Source organism: Leptonychotes weddellii, chromosome 4, assembly GCF_054177405.1.
Source record: "Leptonychotes weddellii isolate Sample4059 chromosome 4, ASM5417740v2, whole genome shotgun sequence".
Taxonomy (NCBI): Eukaryota; Metazoa; Chordata; class Mammalia; order Carnivora; family Phocidae; genus Leptonychotes; species Leptonychotes weddellii.
The window spans coordinates 48,708,509-48,735,101 of NC_138372.1; the positions used below are offsets into that span (position 1 = coordinate 48,708,509).

Genomic DNA, 26,593 nt, shown 5'->3' on the forward strand with positions numbered 1-26,593 from the left:
ATCAAAGTGTCCCAGATGTAGTAAATGGATTGACAAGGAAGCTGAAAGATCAGTTACTTATGCTGGTGCTAATGGGAGAGTATCTATGACTAACAGTCTCAACAAACTGATACACTGCTAGAAGGAGCCAGTTTTAAGAAGAGTATGAACACCCATGAAGGAAAGAACAAACGGGGAACCAGACAAGTGGGGAGACCAGTCTGCCTATCACTGCCAGAACTGAGAGGGCTTGAAAACTGTAAAGTTTGGAATTTAGCCCCCACAAATACTGTAACATTTTAGGGTAAAGGAGAGGAAGGTCAGAGAAGAGGTGTCATTTTTCACCTTAGTCTCATGACAAAGGAAAGAGGAGGTGCCCAGAGCAAAAGCCACAGAAAAACGAGAAAGCAGCAGCAGAGCAGGTATCCAGTCCTGCATCACCGAGGAGTAGTCCGCAGACTCTGCTCCAGGGCAAGAGATACAGGGAGGAACCTTCTGAGAAGGTGCATGCCACCTTCCACAAACAATACAGCTCTAATAACTTGCTCTTCACAATGAGACATTCATAAGAACTCCTTGGTAAATACACAGATATTTTATAGATGGGTAGAAATTATAAAGATTGAATATTCCCTCACAAAGACTTGATCATGAATGCCATTTTTAAGTAAATACAATTTTCTTGAGGTAACATCCTCTGCATGAAATTCACAGCTCTCTGGTGAACTCTAGTTCAGGCTATGGATGGCAGTAGCTGCCTGTAGAACAATACTGAGAAGGATTTTAAGACAAGTCTTGCACAAAAGGAAAAAGTGTAGTGATAGAAGGTAATGCCCACCATGGGCAGAGGCGCAAGGGGTGGGCACATAGGCCACCCATCCGATTGGCATCCCTAGCCCAGAACTTTCACCCAAGTACAAATTTCTGAGGTCATCAGCCAACATTCATTATATTATCATTATAACTGTGCTACCTTTTATAAATGTTCTAAACAAGATTTGGGCTCTGCAGAGAGCAACGGTCAGCCAAAAACTGGCAGTGGTTACACTGAGACGTGTGAGGACGTATCAAAATAGCACCATCCCCACGATCAATTCTTTAGCCAGCAGGAAGATTTACCTGATGTCCTTGGGCAGTTCTGGCAACTGCATCTTCTTCATCATGGCGTAGTGGGAGATGGCCAGGACAGCCATTCCCAGACATTCGTTTTCGATATCATGCCCATCCTGCTCGGTCTTGGGGTCTCGAATGGGAGCCAGGCATTTGACCAAATCATATTGTCCCTTTGGAGCAGAGGTGAGAAGAAATGAACCACCACTTAAGTTTCTAATCTTGAGAGGAAGGTTCCCCCACACAAGGAGGTGCCACCCAGAAAAGCAGTACAGCAATGAGACTAACAAGATTTATAGTTTTCTCCGGCACCAGAGCTCTTTCTCAACAGTTGGGTATGAAGAGGCTCAGAAAATGTTCTCCCCAAGTTAACTGGTTTATTTAACAAATATTTATTGAGTAGTGTGTTAGCTGCTGATGAATAGCATAAACATGTGAAGCCCCTTCTCAGGGCTTATCTAGAAGTGATGGCAACCAGCAGCGCGTACTGGGCTCGGACAGCACCTGGGCAAGGGAGGGTGACAGCTGGCTGGGGTTGGCTCGCTGATCCCACAAACATATGCGGAGATATTCTAGCCTGGGAATTGGGTGTATGACTGACAGGGCACCACACCCTGCTCTGAGGTAGATTTAGAGAAAGGCGAAGGAATCCACATTCTACAGTGCATCATTAGCACACAGAAGTTTATCAACATCTGTTGTTTAAGTTTCTAGGAGTGAAATGTGTCACCAAAATATGCCCCCCTCCCTATTGGAGGTGCACAGCATCCCAAGAGCCAGTGAGGGCTTCAAAAACAAAAAAGAAAACTAAAAATCAGTACCTGCCAACCTAGATGTCTTGTACAGAGAAATGACGATGATGTCAATGATAGCTCCCCTTCCTTGAACCCTACCCTCAGGGCTTGGCACTGTGCTAGCTTCCTTTTACTTACTGTTTCACTTAATCTCCGCCACAGCCCTATGAGGTGCATGCTAACATCATCACCTCTACCTAACGGAAGAGGAATCTAAGGCACCCAAGGGTTAAATCACTTCACTCACTCATTCGGTAATTACTGATTACTGAGAACCAATTATGGGACAGATGTCATTCTAGGTGCCAGGGAGATACACAGCAGTAAGCCAGACTGCATTCCTGACCTCAGGGAGATTCCATGCTGAGAAGAAAGAATAAACAAACAGAAATAGAGAACATCAAGTAGCTATAAGAGACAAAGTCAAGTGGAAAGACAGAGTGCTGTGGGAGCCAGGGACCCAGGAAGTGGTGGGGGAGAGTCGAACCTAGATGTGACTCCAGGGCTCTGGTTCTTCAACACTGTGCTACAGCCACACTCCATCCTTACTAACACCAAGTGCACGGAATTCTTTGGCCTTTCTCTAGCTGGAACAGAGATAGACGTGAAGTTCTGGGGGCGGTGTTTCTACATAAGTGAGACACTCGCTTTCCCTGAAGGGACTTCAGTTTAGTGGTTTCTGGATGGAAGCTTCTCACTGCTGCAGATCCTCTTCTTTCCAAGATAGGACTGCTTGTTTCTCTCAGGGAAGAAAAGGACACTATTCGCTTCCATAAACTCCTAAGGACCAGCAACAATCATCTCTGCTAGCAACGTGTGAAGAGCAGAACAAAATCTGAAACTATTTTGCTTGGCTGTGATTTTCTGTAAACACCACTGTATAACTACCTCAACTAACTCATTCCTGAACCTCTCGAAGGTCAGGAGGTCATTGCACTCTAGTGCAATACTTATTCTTGGAAGTACGGCACGCTCTTCCCTTTGAAAATATGAAACTGGGAGGTTGAACAAAAGATGCTCCATCTGAAAATGGCCAGTTTGTTTAATTTTTTCCACACACTATCTGCCCAGGCTGTACATTTCTGTTGTCTCTAAGGCCAATCCTCAGGTATGTACGGAATGGGCATCAAACGCAGCCAGAAACTAAAGCTGTACAATGGAATATAACTGGGACATAAAAATCACATGTGAAAGTATAGCTTAACGAAATAATACAATACACACATAAATACACGTGGAGGTTGCCCACGACAACCTGTTACTATAACGGTGATAGCATAATAGGGAAAACTTAAGAAAAACCAAAAATGTCCACAAAGAGGAGAGGAGTTAAATAAATGAGGGCTTTCGCTTTGGATTACAGCCTCATACTCACTTCCTACCTGAAATCTCCACAGGCATCTCCAAAAGAGAACGCCTAATTCCCACCTCTTCTCCAACCTGCTGTTCTCTGCCTTCCCAATGTAGGGAAGGACTCCATTATCTATCAAACATTGCCCAAAATCATCTTTGATACTTCAGATTCTCTCCCTTTCCACAGCCAACCCATTAGCAAGTCCTATCAATTCTATCTCCAGAATTAATTGTAGATCCACCCATTTTTCTCCAACTCTCCTGCCACTTCACTAGGCCAAACCAGCATCTTGCCTCACCGGGACCAAAGCACATGACCTGCTCCTCGTCGGCCTTCCCAGTCTCACTCCTTATCACCCTCCTCTCCTTCAGCCACACTGACTCTCCTCTCAGCTCCTGCCTGCCTCAGAGCCTTCCCACATTCTGTTCCCTCCCCATCAGACATTTTCATCCAGGGAGATTTTGCCCTGCAGGGGCTACCTGGCAGCATCTGGAGACATTTTTGATTGTCACAACTGGGGGGATGGCATCTAATGAATGGAGGCGAGGGGTGTGGGTAAATATCCTACAATGCATAGGGCAGTCCCTCAGAGCAAAAAAATGTCAACAGTGCTGCTGCTGGAAAACTGTGCACTACAGAGCAGAAATACTTTCCCTACTCCTTCCTCAGAACTGCAGACTCCTTGTTCTTCCAGATTCAGTACAAGTGTCACCTCCTTAGAGACCTCCTCTGATATTTAGATCTTCCCAATCCAACCCTCTCCCCACATTCCCTATCACAAAAGCCTTTTCCTTCATGGCACGTCTCACAATTCTTATGTATTTCCTATGTATCATTTTATTTGCTTATTTGTTTTCTGTTTGTCCAACTTGATTTTGTATCTGATGCTGGCAGAGACCCTGTCTGTCTTGTTCACCACAGCACCTGTAGCATCACAGCAAAGAGTACAGAGATGCTCAGTAGTAAATATTTGTTGAATGAGTGAATTATTATGAAGCCATTAAAACAAAGAGCTATATTTTTAATTGACATCTGAAATATCATCAATAGGATAGATAAAAAGTTTATAAAATGACCCGGTATTTTCTAAAAACTACCCAGTACATAATATATACCTGCATGGCAAAATCAGGAAGCATAGCACCAAAAATGTTGGTTATCTCAGGGTAATATAATTTAGGTGACTCTAACTTCTCTTCTGGCTTTTGTCTAGCATCTAATCTTCCTACCCTACTACTGCTGTGACTCAGAGCAGCCACCTCCTTCCTCCCCGAACGTTACTCTGACTGCTGAGATGTCCCCATTCACCCCACTGAACTACACCCTCCCTCACTTGCAGCTTCCCTCTGCTCTTCCACAGGAGGCACTGCAGATGAGAAGTAAAATGACAGGAGATGGGGTGGGGGAGAGGAACAGGGAAGAACTAAAGCCTCAAAAACCCACAAGTGGGACAACCAGCCCCCTGGAACACTGAATTGCTGCCTTTCTCGTTCTCATCTCAGGCAAGTCCAAGGGTGGCAAGGACTGCCCACAGAGCAGGCCAACAAACACCCTAGCTACCAACAAGTTCAGCTGCCCAAGGGAATCTGAACCCTGTAATGCCTCACCCATCCCGGGAACTCCAGGTTCTCCTGGGCCCAAACTTCTCACCTGAGCAAACAGATATTCCAGAGAGCTGGCGTCAAGGAGAGGGGTTGCATCTGGGACTTTTTTTTTCTCATAGCCATTTTTCTGCTTCTTTGGAGAATGTCGCCATACAGACTGCTCATTATCATTGGTCCCATGCCAGTTGGTGAAATAGAATCTGGAAGGAACGAAAATAAATGTCAGTTTTGGGAAAGGGGACCTCGGAACACGTGGGAGAGGTGTCCTGCTTGTACCCAGAGTGCTCAGTGCTGGAGGCTAAACTTGCCCGAAAAGCAAGCAGACAGACCGACCTTTCAGCTGTGGAGCACTTCATTAGTTAAAAAGTCCTTTTTTCTTTTCACTCTTATAAGCACTCTGTGAAGAGTGTCCTGCCAGAACCTGTCTATGACTCAGGGAGATAAAGAGACTTTCCACTACATCTTCCTAAATAGGAGAATACAGCTGACTAGAACCAGAGCTGGCCCAGCCACTCCCTTCACCTCTAATAATGCCATCCTGCCTGGAATCCAAGACCTATTTTATGCACATTCCAACATTTCTGTTCAATTTTTAGTTTCCTTGTATAATCAAGATATACAGTTAATATGGCAGTGTTTCCTATTTCCCAGACGACTGTTATTAAATTGATAGTTTATCTTATAATGAACAGAGTTAAAGTAGAAGAAATATATGAGCACTGCTACAAGCATCAGCTTCCAGGGGTGTGAAATTAATAAGCACTTTATGCCATTTCATCCCTACAGCAACTGCACAAGGTAGGTTCCGCTGTTTCTATTTTATAGACAAGGAAAACTGAGGTTCCAAGAGGCTAGGTGACCTGACCACAAGCCTGCTCTCTTAACTACTAGTTGCCTCTGCCACCTGTAAGAGAAACATAGTGAGTTCTGGGATGTGTGAAAGTGACCGAGCCAAGCTGGTCCAGCCCATCTCTAGGCCATAGACTCAGCTGGTACCTGGGTCTTTCTCCTTTGACATGCCCATGTGCTGACAAAAAAACAACTATGGCATGAAGAAGCAACAAATAAAATTTCCTCCCAAAAAAGTGCTACCACTAAACTCAGACATCTGTCACTGAGCTGTATTTGCAAAGCCTACACACGCCAGGCCCTGTGCCAGGCTGGGATTCAAAGGGCATAGTCCCTAGTGCTCTGGGGTTCCTTATCTATATGTGTATATGGCAATCGGTCAAATCCAACAATAGCAATAAAGTAACATACAAGGGGCACGTCTCATAAGTACGACGACACTGCGACTTTCATGGAGCCCACAGTTTTTCCTTCCTTCATAAAAAAAATATTAAAGTTATATTTCACATCTGTGTTGATATAAAGATTAATACAATCCAGGCTGGATTATATTCATTTTTTCTCTGATTTTAAAAGAAATTAAAGCACTTTTGTGAGTCCTTAATAATATTATGAGCCCTAGGCACTGTGCCTAATAGATAAGTTGTCCCTAGACAGAAGAGAGTCTTTGATGAGGTGCCAAAGGAGGGAGAAACCGCCCTCCACTGCCCGGGGAGGTGGCAGGGAAGGGGGAAAGGGTTGGGAAGAGAAGCTGGGACTGGAATAAAGAAATGCCAGGCTTTAGAGCCAGGACCATACACCGCTGGCTGAGGAGACAGCGAGGCTGGCTCATGTGAGGCAGATCCCCCAGAAGAAAGCCCCATGGGAGATGAGAGAGGCTGAAATGAGAGAGGCTGAAAGACAAGAAGATGCCTATGACAATAGTCTGGACAATGCTGTGAGCTCTGTGGGGGCAGAGGCCTCAGCTGTCTTGCTCAGCAAGGAGTCCCCTAGCATATAACAGATGCTTAATACATGATTTTTGGATGAATAACCAACAAATGAACGAACAAGTTTGAGGAGACGCAATTAACATAGAAAGGGAAGGATGGATAAAGAAGTTACTATAAGAGTAAAATTAACATTTTAAAACTTTCATGGATTCTATGCAGTCCATCTTCCCTATAATTTATGAAAGTGAGAATCTGACAGTGGGCTTTGGTGTCTCTCACTCACACACACAAAGAACCACATATCCATGGAGCCCGTGTGCAGCATGAACCACAGCTGTGGGATTGTCCTCTAACCCTTCTATGTGAGAGGGGAGCAGGCCCCGGTAATGGCAGAAGCCTGAGGCTATCAGCTGATGAAGAGGCTGGCATTTATGCTATGGCCAGACTGAGGAGTCTACTCTTCAAGGGCAGCACAGAGCACAGGACAGAGGACTCAACCAAGATCAGCGATCCCGTGCAGGCAGAAAATAAGAGGTGAACTGGTCCTACCAACTGAGCAAATACAGGAAAAGCTGACACTGGGGCAGAAAAAAAATCCATGAGGACACAGCCAACTCCTCTGGCTACCAAGTCAAGTCCAAAACAGAGAGTTTTTGTCATTCACACAGTAAGCAGACATCTACTAGAAGTTCTAGGGGTCTGCGTGGAAGAAGACAGGTGAAAGGGTCTAAACAAGCCAATGAAGACAGCAGCTAAGAGATTCTGAACATTGACCCTGTGCCAGGCACTTTGTACATGAACATTCAGAGCAGGGCTCTCACAGAAAGGCATGCAGACAGGTAAATTCTGTTCGGCAGTGGAGGACAGTGGTGATGGGAAGTATATGCAATGTGGAAATGCATCTGGGAAAAGGGGTAAAAGGATCTCCAGGATGGAGGTTGTTTGAAAGAGAAGCACTGAAGACAACTTTTCCCTGAACCAGTCCAAGGCATGGTCCTCTTCTGCCACATCCCGCTCAGTCTCTATGAGAAAGAGTCCTCGGACCTGGTAAAGCCAATGGCCCAACATACCCTCTTTGGGCAGAACACGATCTTCAGTCGGGTCTGAACAAACACACTCTTCGAGGCTGTTATCTGAGCCCTGTGGGACCAGTTTTGATTTGAAAATCTTTTGGCAAGATGTTCGGACAGGATGAGGCTGAGGGAATCAAACTTATGTGCCACTTCGCTACTTCAGAAACAGCTGAGGGGAGCCTAAAACAAGGCTGGGTCTCTAGAAATGGCCCATGGTTAAAGGACGACCGCTTTCTATGTAATAAGATGACGAAACAAAAAACAAAAACCTTTAAATCAGTAACTACCAAAATCAACACCTTCTTAATTTTGTCCTAGTAAAACAAAACTAGAAGGTACCTTGAAGTCAGAAACTCTACACTTTGTTTTAAATTCGAATGTAATTAACATACAGTGTTCTATTAGTTTCAGGTGTACAATATAATGATTCAACAATTCTGTAACATTCCTAGAAGAAAACACAGGCAGTCACCTCTTTGACACCAGCTGCGGGAACGTTTTTTCTAGATAGGTCCCCTGAGGCAAGGGAAACAAAAACACATTGAGCTATTGAGACGACACCAAAACCAAAAGCTTTTGCACAGGCAAGGAAAACCATGAACAAAACAAAAAGACAACCTACCAAATGGGAGAAGATAATTGCAAATGACATATCCAATAAGGGACTGATATCCATAATAAAGAACTTCTACAACTTAAAACCACATAACAAATAATCCAATTAAAAACTGGGCAGAAGACATGAATCAACATTTAGACATAAAGACAGCCAACAGACACATGAAAAGATGCTCTACACTTCTTTTTAAAATTAATTATCAAGATGTTCATCAAACTTGGGCCACACACAAATTCCTAGTATTAGAACATGCTAAGGAAAAAAATAAAGAATGGCATAAATACACGTAGTATAACAGCTGTGTAGATTCCTTTTCAGAATGGCGGGGAGGGACGACACAGGAAGGAAGAGGGAGGGAGAGACAGATAAACAGACAGACCTGTCAAGGAGATATGCCTTCCTTGCAAGTTTCTGAGAAAACTGTATTACAGATGACTGCATATTCTGAGTTTACATATAGATATTATACATAACAAATTCTCCTTAGGTTTCTACAGAACTTTACTAGTGGACAGTGAAATTCATTTGAATGAAAAAGAAAATTTTTTTTCTTAAAAAGGAATAAAACATAGGCTTATCTTATATTAAGATATATTATTAAAAACCAACTATTAAAAGCATTATCTAAAAACAGAAAATTAAAATCGAAGCACAGAGTATTTCCCAAAATAGAGCTGGGATTCCACTGAAATAGTCACTAATATTTGTTTTCATATTACACCTTCTTTAGTGGTGAGATTATAAGGTTTCAAAGTTTTTGTAGTTTGTTGTAATGCAAATGTTTTAGCTTAGGGTGGGATCTTTTCTTTCCAAGTTCAAAGAGCCTGTGGTAACAAAGCAATATCCTGTTGAAGCGCAATGTCAAGTACAAAGTCAAGGTGCCAAAAAAACGAAGTAGCCCAGCACTTCCTGGCAGCTAACAGAACAGGGAGGAGGCAAAGACAGCTTTTAATGGTAAGCGAGGGACTCACACAGTCAACAAAGACCAGTCTCAAAGAGGGCTCTGGGGCTGACAAGAGGATTCACTAGGTATGTGACTCTGGGTAATTCACTTCTCCATTTGGGACATCAGAATCCCCCCCTGAACAATTGCAATAGTTGAATTAGGTAAACTCAGATCTCATCCAAGCCCCCAATTCTACCATTCCAGATTCTGAGCCAAGTGGAGAGACCTACAGTGAAATGCCCCCTTCCTTGACTTCCACATTTCAATGTTGGATCACAGAGCCAAGCCCCAGGCCACAGAAAGCAAGATTACACTTTGAAAAACAAATCCAAATATAGTCTGAAGGCTCAGCTGGGTGGGGTGAATGTTTCCCTAAATCTGGGGTGTGAAATCTCACATGCTACACACCTCTCCCCTTAAGGTGAGACCTTGGGTGAGTACAGAAAGAAGAAAAAAAAGTCAGTCCTAGGATGATTATCAAAGAGAGATCTGGTTCAACTGCCACTGAGAAAAGCATCCAGGCCATTCTGGAATATTAACAACTCTACCGACTTCCCAAAGGAAACAGCCGCTAAGATACTGGGCAGAGCCTCTGAGATCCCCGAGGGCTTTTCCAGCGGGTCTCTACATTCCGTTAGCACCTGAGCAAATCTACTGATTTCATCTCATCTATGTAAATTAAGATGCTTTTCAAAAAGTATTCACCCTGTTTATAAGGTCTTTGGCTAACTACACATTCACTCGTGCTTAACTAGCATCTAACAGACCTATTTTCAATTCTGGGTACAGAGCAAATGGGCTTATAAACTCAAGAGCCTACAGTGAAATACTGAATGTCTATGCCACCTTGGGAGACTATGTGACATTTAAGAAAGTCTACAATATAGAAGAAGAGGCAAGGACCCATCAGAAGAAAAATTAAGAGTCCCACTCACTAGACAAAAATCTTCAGGGAGTGGATCACAACATCTACCCCTTGAGAGCGAGACCAACCTAGAATTTCTAGGGAACCACTTCAAGCAGTGTTTCTCAAACTTTTTAGCTGGAACTTTTATGAAGAAATAGTTCATTGTATCATGACCTGGTACATACACTTGCATATCTCAAAGACAAGTGGTGAAAAAACAATATTCTTAGGATATGTGTATACATATCCTGATATATCCTGATATTACCTATTCTCGCCTGTTTTTTTTTTTTTAAACAAATTCTGGTCACAACTCATTAAATTCATAACCATGACTCACTGCTTGAAAAACTCTGCTGTAGGATACTAATTCTATTCAAAATACGCTCTGCATCATAACAATGTCTTTTCTAAAATGTGGCAGAAGGTGATCAGATTCATCTTGAATTGTATTTCAAATACTGAAAAAGTCCTTTCTCATACCAAGCAAATACAAAACTTACCAATAACAAAATGACTACAAATCTTCTTAGTAAGTGACTCAGAGCACCAGGCTAACTGTCATACCCCTGCAAGAGGAAGCCAGGCAGGCACCCATACCTCATCCGGTAGTGGAGCCGGAGTGATGTCTTGTCATCAACAGTGATGGTGCGATTCGGGGCATACCAGAGCTTGGTGTTCTCATCATACAGGGCAAAGAGGTTGTGACACAGAGGAGAGATACCTGGGGGAAAAGTAAAGAACATATCTGAAAATTAAAGATAGATACATTAGGCCATCTGTTCCCAAAGCACAACATAAGCAAAGACAAGAAATTCTCTTATCTCAAGAATCTAGGTCACATTTTTATCCTCTTAGGGCAAATCTGACTTCCAACCATGTTCAATCAGGCACTTTTAATCATGATAATTAAGAACCATGGCTCCCCAGGAATATGTACTATAGCTCCTGGCAAACCAGATTAAACCTATTTTAAAATAAAAGTCTAATGATATTCCTCATCACAGTGTCTATGACAGTCTTAACAAATCCTGCCTAAAAGAAAAAATATGCCAGCCCACAGGTTCCCAGAGCCCACCTGATGTGCACCTTGCTAATCCCAGAAACATTCTTGGAATTTGGGAAATCCCCAATCTGTCTCCTACAGAAATGTTTTAACAATTCTAACACACTCTGATTATGCATTAAACATGCAAAGAAGTTCCTGGCAGTAGCACATGAAATCATGTGTTAGAATAAATAACCAAAGTGATTTTTGTCAGTTATAAAAATCTATCACCATTAATAATAAATACACTTCTTAAGTACTCTGTATAGTTATCATAAATATTTTTTATTAGTAGCCAACTAACAAGAAGATATCTGCTTAACAAAAGTGGTCCAATAGTGCTCCCTTGCCTCTCCCCCCACCAACTGCCTCCTTTGATAGAAGAATGATTAGAAAGATAAAGGAGACTATGAAGCCAGGAAAGCGCCTTTCCACTTACTTCTGAGCCCGTGATTAAAATTACACAGACCTACAATCTAAAAGCATGGGAGGAAGGAAAGAAGGTGACTGCACATAATCCATTATGACTGATATTTCTATGCATGGCCAGGCCTCAAGCTAAGATACAGTCAATTTAACCGAAAAATATATGGAAATATAAGGTAATCAGCATTTCCCAAATCAGACCTCTGAAACGAGACTGACACTGACAGGGACCCTCGCCGGCCCGCCTGTCTGTTTAGACTCTTTCCAGTGCACACACTGCGTGAAGATGCGACAGATGCCTTGGCATCCTGATGCCCTCTCGCTGGAAGTCCTCAATTCTTTCCTCTCAAGGTATCTGGACGAACCCCTCAGAAGTCACTCCCCCTTATAACAGAGAAGATGGGGGTAAACTTCAAAGAGCATTCTTCCTTGGGAACAAAAGCAAATGAGTTTTAGATCCAGTATTGTCAAGACTATGTTTTAGGTATACTATAGTTTTTCATTCATGAATCGGCCTTTCTGGACTGGCCTGGAAACCCAGCCTCTCTTCATATGTACACAGATTTGAATGTGCCACTGATACGTACATATTGAAGCATAATTTATTTGTAATCATCAATTTGTATCCTACCACAGGTCTGGCTCTAATAATATTCGTACTTATAAACAGGAAGATCAAAGATAGCTTTTTATACAAAAAAGTACTGAATAATGGTAACAACAACACTTTTAACATTTACTGAGGGTTAAGTGTCAGGCATCAGGCTAACACACTCTACATTGATTATCTTTTAATCCTCCTAACACTTAATGAGGTAATTAATGTTCCTGCCATTTTACAGGTGAAGAAACTGTGGCCTCCCGAGATTTAGCCTGATTCAAGGCTACTTGGCTAATAAAATGCAGAGTTAAGATTCAAACCAAGACAGAGCTACTGAGGAAGTAAAATAATGAGAGCTGAAAGAACAAAAACTGACCATATATTCAGTGGACAACAGGAAAGAAAACAATACTGCCTCCAAATACCACTTACTGTAATAATAACGAGAGCTATAAGAATATGTGGCATTCTGTACTCATATACCTTTAAAATTAATAAATGTTGGCAACATTCCCCTGAGTCCGTTATCAAAGAGCCCACTCATTCTCTCCAGACTGGGCTTCGAAGCTGGTGCCCCACGCTGACTGGCCCTGAGCCCAGAGCTACAGCAGACTCAGTGGCTGCATCTGCCTGCGGACTCAGGCTCTCTCCCCTCGTCTCCTCTAGCAGCGGTCCCTTGCTCTCTTATTAACTGAGTCCAGCAATTCCGTTCAAACACCACGGCTGGGCTAACAGAATAAACACTACAAACCAAACCTCAAGGGAAAGGAGAAAAAAACACAACACCTAAAAAAAAAAATACATTAGAAGCACCACTTTACATCTAGTTGTTCTGCTAATTACAAATACTTTCAAAGCTGTCGTCTAAAGCTGGTTCCTTATATACTTTGCTATCTAATCAAAATAACTTTAAAAGATTAACACATTTCCCCCCTCATAATCTCCATAGCTAAGCCCATTTTATCTAGTGTCGTGTTTAGTTAGTTAAGGGCCTACTACACTCTTCCCTGCAGCACCAACCTCTCCCCTTTTATTGGAACTCTGGTTTTTAAAGTGTCTGAGGCAGAGAGATATATATCAGAAAGAAAAATGGGTTTCTAGACAAGCTGTATCACAAACTAGGTAGGTATTTCTTGAAATGTCTATACTACCCCAACATAGTTGATATAAAGGAAGCATGGATCAGACCGTCTGCCATTATCGCTGGTCATATCATCATCATAAAATGAGGTGAGTTTTTTTTTTTTAAAAACAGCTTTTTAAGATATAATTTACATATCATAAAGCCTACCCATTTTAAGTGTAAAATTCAGTGAATTTTAGTATATTTACAGTTACACAACCATTACCACAATCCCAGTGGATCAGATCTTCATTTAAATTTCTATGATTTGACTTTACTAGTCATATACAAAGTAGGTAGACAAAAACTGTCACTGATCCCAAGTTCAAAGGATAACAAAGGGGGCATTTTGTTATTCAGTTCGGTTTCTCACCTTCCGAGGGCAACAGGGGGAATAAAAAAAAGGGGGAAAAAAAAAAAGGACCATATTGTTCACAGCCTCACTGCCCTTTTTACAGCCTGGCATTCTGACCGAGCCACAAAGTGACAACTTCTCACTTCAAGTCAGCATCATGAGGGGGGAGCAGATTATAGTGGCAGAAGCATGAATCATACTTTTCAGAAGAAGTTTTGAATAATCATTCAGATATTGAGAGATGCGATTACTGAGCTTGTGACTTTGTACCAGCTGTTTTTACTCATTTAGGGCTGATGTTATTCCCATTTCCTAGAGGTAGGGGAAATAAAACCTGAGCCTCCAAAGAAGGCAAGCATCATTCCTCGGTATCGCAAGCTCATGAGTGACAGAGCAGGAACAAGCCACTTTAGGACGAAGAAAGTGAAGCTGCCAGAATTAAAATCACTGGCCTAAGGTCAAATGCAAGTAAGCGGCAGAGGCAGGGCAGAACCCCTGCCTCACGGAGCCCACGCCTCTTTCCAGTCAGTGGGGCTCCTGGGGGCAGAGACACCAGGATCTGCTTGCGGGACGGTGTCCCCCCAAAAATGTGCCCTGGGCAGCCACCCGTACTCACAGCATTCCTGTGCGGCCCTGATGCACAGCTCCTCCGCCGTATACTCTCCGCTGCCCAGCCGGAGGGGCTCCCTATCAGCAAGATAGAAGAGCACTTCCACCCCTGGCTCGGGGGCCTCCAGATTCACCTCGGTCTTCTTGGAGCTCCTCATTTTAGCACAGAAAGCCATGGCACTGCAGTCCTCTTTTATATTTAGATACTGTAATGGAAGGAAAACCAGACCATGTGGTCATTCTATGTGCTAAAAGTTCAAGTGGTACAAGAGAATATTAGGAAGGTAATGTAAGCAGGCAGAAATACCTCTCAAGCAGGTAAGTACCTCTCCCTGCACCTTCCCTCTCTGAAAATCGAATGCATCAGAACTTATGAGAGGTGAAACCATCCACTGTAATTACGAACATAATCAATTATGCATTCTAATTATGATCAGTCCATGTTCTCAAAAATCAGAATAATTTTAGACACAGCCTAAATTTGTTTTCTCTATCTGTACACAAGTGGTAGTTGAAAAATGTGGCTCATTCTGGAACCACTGATGTTAATGTTACCAATGCTGCTACCTCTATTGGAATCATTTCACTTTTGAATTGGCCGACGGCACAGATCACATCATCTTTTAACTTTGTCTATCGCCCACTAACCTGCAAGCTCAGTGAGGTGATGAACCATGTCTTATCTATCTTCATGCCCCCAGAGCCTAGCCCAGGGCTGGCTCTGAGAAAGTACATGCAAAAGGACTCCCGATTCGGGTTCATGAGCCATATGGAAGGGTCTCGAAAATTAATGAACAGAACCAAGTCCCTGTCACTTCAAGGGCAGGTAGGAGGATGGGCAGCACTTTGTGGCAGCAGAATGAGGGCTGGAAGCCTTGCTTTGAAGAGGTCAGAACTTGCTGGTAAGAAACTCGCAAATAAGTCATTCACCTGAGCTCCCTCTAAAGGGAGGGCAACTAGGATCAAAGAGCCAGCTTCAGCAAATTAGCCTTAGACAAGGCAGAAAAGAGGGGGAATAAGGGAAAGCCCGACGCATTTTTTCTTCCCCTCACTCGATACTAATCGCTAATACAAACTAATTTCCCTGAACCCAGGTTCCTACTTCCCTGTTGCCTGCCAAGCCAACCTTCACTTAGCCCTCAAAGTAATGTCTCAGTAACATATATCAGATCCTCCAAAGGCTCCCCATTAATCTACAAGCGCAATCTCAAACTCCTCATAGAGGTCCTCTATGACCTGCCAGCTACCCCCCAGCCTCATCTTTCATCATTCCTAGCCTCTGACTTCATGCCTGAAAACCACAAAGCTGCCATTCATTGTTCTTGTCACCCCAGCTCCCTCCCCATCTTGTTTTTCCACACCTTCCTGCTTTTGGTCATCCTGATTTCTCTACCAGGAATACCTTCCCACCTCATCCTCTTCATAGCAAACTTCAATTTTCTTAATAAGTCAGCTTGGACATTACCTCCTCCAAGAAGCATCTATGAATCTCCATCCCCATCCCCCTAAGTTAGATGCCCTCTCCCAAGATCACTTCGCTGCACTAATCACACTGGATTATGACCATCTTATGCACATGTCTGTCTCTCTCAATCATATACACTGTTCCTTAAGGGCAAGGACCATGTCACTCATCTTTGTATCCCCAGTACCTAGCACAGAGCCTTACATTTAATAGGTGCTTGCAGAATGGCCCAAGGAAACTCCTCCAAACAAGACAAGTCACAGAGTGTGGACAACAGCCACAGGTCTTTTCACCAAACTCATGTGCTTGTTTATCAGCTGCCCTGGTGGACAAGATACTTAAAAGGAGAGACACGAACCAGGTATGCCTCAATGCTACAAACTGAGAGGCACTCAATTTTACTTGTTTCATCTCCAATATAAACCTGAAAACCAGAATCTTCCAGAACACAGGCTGAAAGACTAGGCTCATAACTTACCTTGAGGGTTCAGATCAACTATCAAGCAAGAAAGTTTTCAAACCCAACACTGAGCCCCCAACTCCACCCCACAATGAAAAATAGAAACGGAAAACAAAGCAGCTGCAGTCTGCTTTACAATGTAAGATAAACCTTTGTCCTTGAGATCCTATACAGGCATGGCACGGGAAGAACTCAGAGATGGTGTTATACCCTTTCACCCTAAGAAAATAATCAGGTAAGTATACATAATTATATATGTACAAGGTGCGGCACCACTTAAAAACAACTGACAACGTCCAACAGGAGACGAAACAAAACAAGAACTATGAAGACAGAAGAATACTATGCAGCTGTTAAAAAAGGTGACATAAAGCTACATGAACCCACACTGGAAGATATATAGGACATACTGCAAAGTGAAAAAAGGCATAATATCCATATTATGATCCTTTTGGTCATGCACATGCATAATATGGAAAAACATACAATAAACTCTTAAAGTGCTGAATATCTAGGAAGGACTATAAGGGAACTTTACCTTTTACTTTGGACTTCCTATACTTTCATACTCTTGGGATTTTTAAACCAGCCACTCAACTTTTGGAAATGAACAAAAATACCGATATTTTAAAAGTAAAGGATATAAGGGCAGGTAGCCCGATAAGTTCAAGATCAGTTTCATTATTCTTTTTAAAAGATATTTTCCTTTTGGCCTTTTTAAAAAAATATGCAAATGTACATACCTGCATTTATTCGGCTGTCCAATGTCCTCCAAAAAGCAGACTGGATTTTCTTCTCTACTTTCCAAAGTCCGTTTAGAGCTGGGCTAAAGACAAGGATAAATAAATAAATCAGCTGCAGAGGTAATTGCATCAGAAAATAAGAGGACACTTTTATTAAGGAAGCAGCCCAAACCATAAGTGGGCAGGAAAAAGCATTTGGGAGGAAGAAGGAAAAAAAAATTGATGAGGACACTGAGAGGACAGAGAGGCATCTGAGAAGATGATATTTTCACTGCTTCAAGAAAGGAAGCCAGGGACTTCTGCTTCCTGGCATAGAGCACCCTGTCTAGTGTAAGTGAGGACCATGTGCCTTTTCCGTCAACAACCTCTCTCCTGAGGCTGTGAACAATAGTTTAGGACACCCAAAGATATGCACTTTTACTTCCCATTTCCATTTCCTTTAGAATCACCCTCCTCCCAACCAGTTCTGTCCTTGGCCTCATTTTAATGGTGAAATATCATATGATACGGTGAAAGGGGAAAGGCCTAGGAATTAATCTAATGAAAAATGCTTTTAGTTCACCAAATATTTTTTGAGCCATTCTTACTTGAAAACTTAGGTAGCAACATAAAAATACCAGCTTGTTTCTGGAGAATTAAAGTACCTGATCCCATCATCTTCATCACCCACCACCAATCACCACCACCACCACCACCCTGGCCCCAAAACACATACAGAGCTCTGTATTGTTTTAACAACTTTCCAGGTGCCTCTCACAAATTCTTTTTTAATAGTAGAATCAAATAATTCTTGCAACTAAGGAGCAAACACCCTTAGTGGTATGAAAGTGGTTTCCGAGTTAATACAGATTACTGTCTGTTTTCTGTTGGTCATTCAATACATTTTATCAGAATTCTACTTTAGGAAGTGCACAGACCGAAGCAGGACACGGCAGAAGTACAAAGGGAGTGGGGAGAAGGAGATGAGGATGGGTTACCTCCGAGGCTGCAGGCCAGCATTCCCACAGGACCTTACAGTCCAAGTAGGAGATGGCACAAATGAAAACATAAAATCAATCTAAAATCAACTGTGTCACAATGTCATCTTCCAGAGGCCAGGAAGAGGATACAAGTATGAATTTTGATATGACAACTTCGACTTGGCTATTTTGACATGGACAATTTTAACAAGATTCAAAGAACAAATCATTGTACTCCCAGCTTTTAAAATTTTAATATGATCAATCGTTTTAATTATGTGAACAGATATCCTGCCCTGCATCAAAAGAGTAATGTGAAACTAGGTACATGCTAATTAACACTTTGCTTCGGCTCAGAAACAGAGTTTCAAATGTCACATTCAGGAAATTCATTATTTTCAAGCAGTTCTTCATTGCCAGAAACTAACCTATATTGGGAGGCCACAATAAAGAACATGAACAATATGGCCCCTGCTTACATGGAGCTTACAGTCTACAGTGGAATCAAAGAAGCACATAAAGAGGTAATCATAAAGAGCTTAAAATGCAATGAAGGAAAAAGAGAGAGATACAATAAGAATGTCATCTAGTGTGGGACTCAAGAGGGAAGTAATACTGAGCTGAGATGTAATGGATATCCAAGGTGGGGAGAAAGCAGTCTGGGTAAAGGATTAGCATGTGCAAAGGCCCTGTAGAGGGAAGGGACTAGTCTCATCTCTCCAGCTTCATAAATGGGGGAATCTCTCCAATATTCCTTTATACCTGGGCAAAGAACAGCACTAGTTGGTTCATCAGCAGTATTTGCTAACAACATGTCTGGGGCCTCTCTATCTGAGTTTTCCTAGAAGCATGCCATTATATGCTACTGCCAAGCAGGAATTAATATTGACCAGATGGACTCAATGCTTTAGAGCATTAAGGAGCCTGCCCCAAATCAGGAAAGGGACACATAATCAAAGCTTTTCAGATCAGGAAGAGAGCTGTAGGTTCCAGCAGCCCCAAGCTCTTTAACAAAGACTACAGCATAAATCCTTTTAGAACTCACAAAGGATTTTAAAATGCACCATCAGACCACATATTATTACTTGAACTCAGGAGTCACAGGGTTACTGAGCCTCATCTAAGATTTGAGGGTCAGCTGAAAATTACCAAGGTCTTTCTAGAACTAGGATTCTATGAAAACCTGTAGTAAAGGAGAGCTTGGTTTTTCCATTAATCCTTCTCTACTTCAAGCCCCACTATGTTAAAATCACAGCATACCTAATCTTCAAACTGACCTCCAGTGTTACTGGACAGGACAATAAAATGGTATTGATTTGTGGTGCTAGCCTAGAGGTTAAACTCTTAGGAAAAACAGGATCAGTAACAGAATTTCTAGACAATATGCATTTACAATTATGTTTTTATACGCCAATTCAGTAACAAAATCTCTGCTCTCAAAAGACTGACACTCTAATGATTAAAAATGTAAAAACAAAAAAAAAATGTAAAAACACCCATAAAGCACTTAAAAGACATGCTAGATACCGTTCTAAGTACTTAAATCTAGGATTGCTGATCCGCTTTATATGAAATGACATCTGTCCTCATTCAGGATGAGAAGAGTTTTTGCTGTTACAAACTTTGTGCAAAAGTTGCATTCAAATAACATTTCTTTCCATATAAACCAAGCAAGATGCTCTCTATTTATTTTAAGAACAGGTAGGAAAAGAGCAAAATCAGTTTACAAATACTCTAGATAATTCCAAGAAATCAATTCAAGTTTCTTGTTACAGATACAAAAAGAAAATCTTTAATGCTCGAAAAATTGACCAGTAGGAATCGCACAATACCTTTAAAAATAATATGATTCACTGGGACCCATTCCCAACGTAAATGAACACAAAGAAGCTCAGAAAATGGGAAGAATAAAAGTGAGTAATCAAAAGCTTTCTGATGATAGCAGTGAATTCTTCCACACTAACTTACTTACAAAATTTCAAGTTTTTGAAAAAAACTGCCTTTCTATGATAAGAGGACTGCTTTCATGGCACAATCTTGTAGATGCTACTTTTCATTAAAAAAAAAATCAGGGAAATTTTTTTTTTTTTAAAGATTTTATTTATTTATTTGAGAGAGAGAGCACATGAGAGGGGGGAGGGTCAGAGGGAGAAGCAGACTCCCCGCCGAGCAGGGAGCCCGATGCGGGACTCGATCCAGGGACTCCAGGATCATGACCTGAGCCGAAGGCAGTCGCTTAACCAACTGAGCCACCCAGGCGCCCCAAATCAGGGAAATTTTATAGAGTCTCATAATTCACTGGTTTACAAAGTCTCATATAGGAGACAAGTATATGTGATACTTCCTGAATGAGGGAGAAGTAACAGAAACAAAACACAACTCTGTGGGTCTGAACAGAGCCTAGCTGCAACAGAGGAATATCACAACTATTTTCCAAGATGTTAAACTCCTAGAAATCTATTGTCTAAAGATGCAGAAGCCCTCTTACATTGTCAAGGACATCTTCTGAAATACAGGTATCTATATAAGGGAAGAATAGACAATTAAACTTTGAATAGTGAAGAGACCATGTTAATATTCGTAAGTATGATCAGAATAGGACAGCTTTTGGCCAAAGGCCACTGTCTGTCGGATTTACATAAGAACAGACTGGATGATGGTTAAAATCAATGACAAGGGGGCGCCTGGGTGGCTCAGTCGTTAAGCATCTGCCTTCAGCTCAGGTCATGATTCCAGGACCCTGGGATGGAGCCCTGCTCAGCGGGAAGCCTGCTTCTCCCTCTCCCACTCCCCCTGCTTGTGTTCCCTCTCTCCCTGTGTGTCTCTCTCTGTCAAATAACTAAATAATAATAAAATCTTTAAAAAAAAAAAACAATGACAAGAGTCAGACTACAACACTTGGGCTATCTGGTTCTTTTTACTAAAGAAACCATCACACACACACAGTGAGTTACTTTATGTACACCTTAAAGGAATCAAAGCTTCTCATTTCTGAAGTAGAAAATACAAAATGTTGATAAGTTAAAGAACCCAGAAAAATTGAAAAGAAAAATATGTAATTTAGAATATTTCCTGAAATCAGCTGCTTAAAAAATTTTAAGACTAAATTTCTTAGACCTTAAAAAACTATTTCAGCAGGCAAGTCCTAAGATGGGCGAGGAAACCTAATGTAACAATTCCAAGTTCCACAAGGGCAGGGACTTTTGTCTCTTTTGTTTAGTGCTGATCACCAGCACGTGTTAGGTCATCAATAAGTAGTTAAATATAGTTGAATCTTGAACAATGCGAAGGTTGGGGGCACTAGCACCCGCGCCGTCAAAAATGAGCATATAACTTTTGATTCCCCCCCAATTTAACTACTAATAGCCTACTGTTGACACAAATAGTCAATAAACACATATTTGTATGTTATATACATTACATACTGTATTCCTATAATAAAGTCAACTAAAGAAAATGTTATCAAGAAAATCATAAGGGAAAGAAAATACATTTACAGCACTGTACTGTATTAAAAAAAAAAAAGTGTATAAGTGGACCCATGCAATTCAAACTTGTGTTGTTTAAGGATCAACTGTAGTTGTTAAAGGAAAGATGAAGGTAACAAAGTAAGCAACATTACTGACTCGATACAAAACTAGCAAGTGTGACCCTGAGCAAATCATTTTAATCTGAGCCTCAGTTTCTTCGTCCCTTAACCTGAGAGGAAACATCCTGCCTAAAGAATCAGGAAGATCTTTCAAAAAGTCTTCATCAAGCTCCTACAATGCCTTTTTCAAATGGGGTTGTTGATGTGAAAGTGCTCAGAAAGGCATTAAGTGCTAAAGCAATATATTATAGGCTTTATGACAAAGGCCTTAAGTGGGCTGTGAACTTGTTTAAAGAACAAAAGAATACACAGAGATTCAGAACAAAAGCCTGGCCATAAATCAAGTTCCATTTCATAAATCTAGCAGAGCAGTGAGGAGAGTGAGCTGGAGTCATCCTGACCTGGGTGTGAATCTTGCCTTCCCCACCTACTAGCTATTGTAATCTTAGGCAAGGTACTTAACATCCTTAAACCTCAATGCCCTCAGTTATAAAAGGTGTGTGGGGGGGTAAAATTGGCATTTACCTCACAAAGCTGTTAAGGGTTAAGTGAGTTAATGCACATAAAGTGCCTGATGCAGAGTTTAGCAGGCAGTAAGCATTCATATTCTGGCCATAACTTCTGTTAAACTGATTACATCTTGATGGAACACAGTTCCAGTCAAGGAGAGGGAACTCCAGTCTATACAGATCATCTGCAACATCTCATGTGAGGAGCTGAGCACTTTGCACTTAATTCTCATAAAAAAGCAGGGAGGTTTGAGGCCAGTCAGTGGGAGTGCCGGAAGTCAAACACAGGACTCCTGATTCCAAGGACCCCGCCCCTTCCACAGCAGGTAAAACCAGCTTTAAAATGCCCCCATCACCCACATCACTGTCTTCTCTGACTTTTTAGTATTTCTCACAGCCTAACATCCACCTAGGAAACTGAACTTATTCCAAGGCTTTCCCTCCAGAGACTGAAAGAACTGTCATAAAAAAAAAAAAAAAAAAAAAAATCATTGAAGCACCCAGGCCCAACCCATGCACACACGGAACCTCCTTGAGGCCTAAGACACACACCAAGCCAGGGAAAGCATCTCTGCTTCCCTTCCACTCTCATCACTAGGGACTCTGCACCCATAGGAACTTTGGAAGTGACTTGTATCAGTTGCTCCCAGTACCCCCTGCCTTGCTGAAACTCAGAAAAGTACCCTGGTGAAAGCATCACAAGATACTGTGCAGAGCTGATGGATTCCAGCCAAAAGGACGACATAATATAAATACAAAATCTGCTGTTTTTTCCTGTCAGCAAGTCAGAATTATGGCTTTTCTATATGCCATTCCTGCCACACAGAATAACTCACTTCTAACTATAGCAGCAATTCCAGGAATACCCAAGAACCGTAAGTGCTGCTTCATTTACAATAAACTTCTAGGGATGATCAAACAATCAATGCCAACTCGATGGGTCAGGGCTCTCTGCACTGCTCCCAATGAGCCTGCTTACCCTGAGAGACAATTTCTGATCAAAGCAAATATAGTACTCTGCCTAATTAAAGTCAATAAGTATTTTCCTAAAAGCCACATTGTATGAAGATGCTCTGCTACTTTTCTTTTCTTCTTTTACCACTAATACATCTATAATGTTATTAGAAAACACAGAATATAGGGGTCAAGAATATGGTGGCAGGAGACACTCTAAACACGGTAGGGAGAATGGCTTGTCTTCACCTTATGTGCTTTTCAATCATTCATCCCTAAAATACACATTAAGCACTTGTACCATCTCAATAAAACCTTGCATTTATACGGTACTTTATAGCTTAAAAAGGGCTTTCACATCTGTAACCACATTTGAGTCTCACAGCCCCTTTCGCAGATGAGAAGATTCAGGTTCAGACATTCCCACGGTCAAATAGCCAGCGAGGGGCAAGACGGGGCTCAAACCCATTTCTCGGCCTCCACATTCGCTGCCCTTTCTCACTTGGCCACATTTCCTTGGTCAAGGCACGGGGCTTTGGTAGACTCTAAAGAAGCACCACAGTTAAAATCTGAGCCCACCAAAACCATACCATCTACTAACAGCTGAGAAGGTCAACAGGTACATGGGGGACCCCCAGACGCAATGTGAAGGGGTGCGGAGAGACGGGCAGTAGGAACAGCAGGAGTCAGGAAGAGAGGGCTGTGGGGGCGCCTGGGTGACTCAGTCATTAAGCGTCTGCCTTCGGCTCAGGTCATGATCCCAGGGTCCTGGGATCGAGCCCCACACTGGGGTCCTTGCTCTGCGGGAAGCCTACTTCTCCCTCTCCCACTCCCCCTGCTTGTGTTCCTGCTCTCGCTCTCTCTCTGTCAAATAAATTAAAAAAATATTAAAAAAAAAAAAAGAAGAGAGGGCTGTGAAGTGATCAGGGAGAGTGGAATCTGTTCCCAGCTTTGAGGAAGACAGAAATTTTAAAAGACAAAAAAGAAGGGTGCAGTGGAAAAGGGCCAGGTGCAAAGAAAATCACAGGGATGGATGTGTAAGAAGGAGGGACCATGTAGGAAAGAGGGAGACAGTGTGGAAAGGTGAGGGAGGGTCTGACTGAGAACAGGGTCTGTGTGCCAGCTTCCTCCTGTGGGCAACAGGAGAAACTGCCCATAGAAGGAGCCCTGGTTCCAGCCCGGTTCTGCCAGGACCTGCCTGGTTTTAAGCAAGCCTCTAAAGCTTTCTGAGCTGAAATACTGTGTAATGAAAAAAAAAACTAGATGACCTCCAAGGTTCCTTAAAGAATAGGAGGTTTGAAACCATATTATGCCACACCCTAACACAGCTAATTTTTCATCAATTTGTATTTCCAAGATGACATGCTTCAACAACCTCCTGCTGACGATGCATCTGACAAAGTATAAGGGTTACCATAATTTAACAGAACACACAGGAAACAACACTGAATCCCCCCACCCCTTGCTAACTTTCACTAACTTATTTGTGTGTCTATTGCATATTAACATACCCCCTCTCTCTGTTATGTACTAAGCTCTTTTAGGGCAAAAACCCACCTAACATTTTTCCTATAATTCTTTAACCACTCAGGGTTCTTGGGTACAAACAAGAGAAACCAGTTCCACTTACCTTAGGATAAAAATGAATTAAGAGAAAGATATAAGAACACAGGAACAGTCTTACCAGGACACCATTCTAGCAGGGCTACCACTGATCACTAGTCATTACCACAACTGGACTCCTGGCTCTGCTGCTTCCATGAATGATCTCAAACCCCATCCCACCCCCACATGTTTGCACCATTCCCTCCAGATTCAAAGTCCTGTGACACAGGGATCCAAGAGGCTGCACCAAGTTCATCCAGTCATGTGTCTGCAATTTCCTTCAACTTCTACAGCAACAACACATGATCACTCTAGAAATGAAGGGAGTTCAGAGCTAGACAATCCCCCAAATTGCAAATGTCCAGTCCAGTCTATACTCTCAAAGAACTTGAGCTATTACCTCAAAAGATAGGTGAAGTTAGGGGAGAAAAATTAGAAATCTAATTAAAAAAAAAAAAAAAAAGGTCCCCTATACCTCTCCTCAACCTAGAAACTATAATCAGTTTTTAGTCTGCCAACCAAGTCTCCAATGTTAAACTGCAGGCAGAGCTCTTCAGTGGACCATATGTGTACAACGAGTAATAAATACACTTTGTCCTCATCAAGGCAGCAGACTTGATCACTAGGTCAACACTCCAGAGCACTGAGCCACCCCTCATTCACCTGCCTGGTCTGTCCCAGTTCAGCTGAGAATCTAGTAAGGGTTATACGTCACTATCTGATATCCTAGGAACATGTGCCAACAGCCATGCTTTACAACATCTTTTCAAACCTTTTTGACTATTATCCACAGTAAAAAATATATTTTATAGCATATTTGTGTATATATGTGTGTGTGACAAAAAATTAGTTTCACCAAAAGATAGCCTTACTAAACACAATGCATTCTATTTTCTATTCACTATTTTCTTCTATTTAATACATTTTTAAAATGCTAAACAAGACCCTCAAAACAGATTTCACAGTCCACTAATGAATAACAAACCAATTTGAAAAACACTGGTTTAAAGGACTCTACAAGATTACCAACAATATTTACTTTATATTCACTGTTTATATTGTCTTTTCAAAAAAGATTTATTTGAGGGGCACCTGGGTGGCTCAGTCATTAAGCATCTGCCTTTGGTTCAGGTCATGATCCCAGGGTCCTGGGATCAAGCCCCACCTTGGGCTCCCTGCTTGGCAAGAAGCCTGCTTCTCCCTCTCCCACTCCCCCTGCTTGTGATCCCTCTCCCGCTGTGTCTCTCTCTGTCAAATAAATAAATAAAATCTTTAAAAAAAAATAAAAATAGAAGATTTATTTGAGAGCAAGAGAGTGAGAGAGCACACACAAAGGTGGGGAGGGGCAGAGGGAGAGGGAGAGAATCCTCAAGCAGACTCCCCACTAAGTGTGGAGCCCAGTGTGGGGCTTGATCCCACGACCCCGAGATCATGACCTGAGTCAAAATCAAGAGTTTATGTTCAATGTGTATACCTTCCCCAGTTGAACATAAAAACTGAAATGTATTTCATCTGAAATTTCTGACTCCCAGAAGATCATTCCTCTTTTCCCACATTGTTAGCATATCCCAAACAACCACACTGAGATCCACTGTACAATGCCACACTCATAGTCTTTGTTTCACAATATAGTTTCTTCTCCCAGAAAGCTCTTCAGTTGGTAACCTTCAAAACCTATATAAATGATGCCAGAGATTGAGAAAACACAGAAACTATATCCACAGAGCACAGAAGATCCATGCTTTAAATTTTGCCAATAACCACTATTCTTAAAAACCCATGATTTAGGGCGCCTGGGTGGCTCAGTTGGTTAAGCGACTGCCTTCGGCTCAGGTCATGATCCTGGAGTCCCGGGATCGAGTCCCGCATCGGGCTCCCTGCTCGGCAGGGAGCCTGCTTCTCCCTCTGACCCTCCCCCCTCTCATGTGCTCTCTGTCTCTCTCATTCTCTCTGTCTCAAATAAATAAATAAAATCTTTAA

General features: G+C 42.0%; 1 protein-coding gene across 4 annotated transcripts in view; it reads right to left on the bottom strand.

The window, feature by feature from the left end:
- JAK1 (Janus kinase 1) overlaps positions 1-26,593 on the bottom strand; it is a 120,167-nt gene that overhangs the window by 32,140 nt on the left and 61,434 nt on the right. For all 4 annotated transcript variants that reach the window (XM_081818554.1, XM_081818557.1, XM_081818556.1 and 1 more), the window contains exons 2-6: positions 16,998-17,080; positions 14,337-14,535; positions 10,768-10,891; positions 4,888-5,041; positions 1,099-1,262 (exon numbers count right to left, since the gene is read on the bottom strand). In XM_081818554.1, the coding sequence (XP_081674680.1) occupies positions 1,099-1,262; positions 4,888-5,041; positions 10,768-10,891; positions 14,337-14,535; positions 16,998-17,003 (647 nt within the window). In that variant the 5' untranslated portion in view covers positions 17,004-17,080. The remainder of the gene's footprint in view (positions 1-1,098; positions 1,263-4,887; positions 5,042-10,767; positions 10,892-14,336; positions 14,536-16,997; positions 17,081-26,593) is intronic.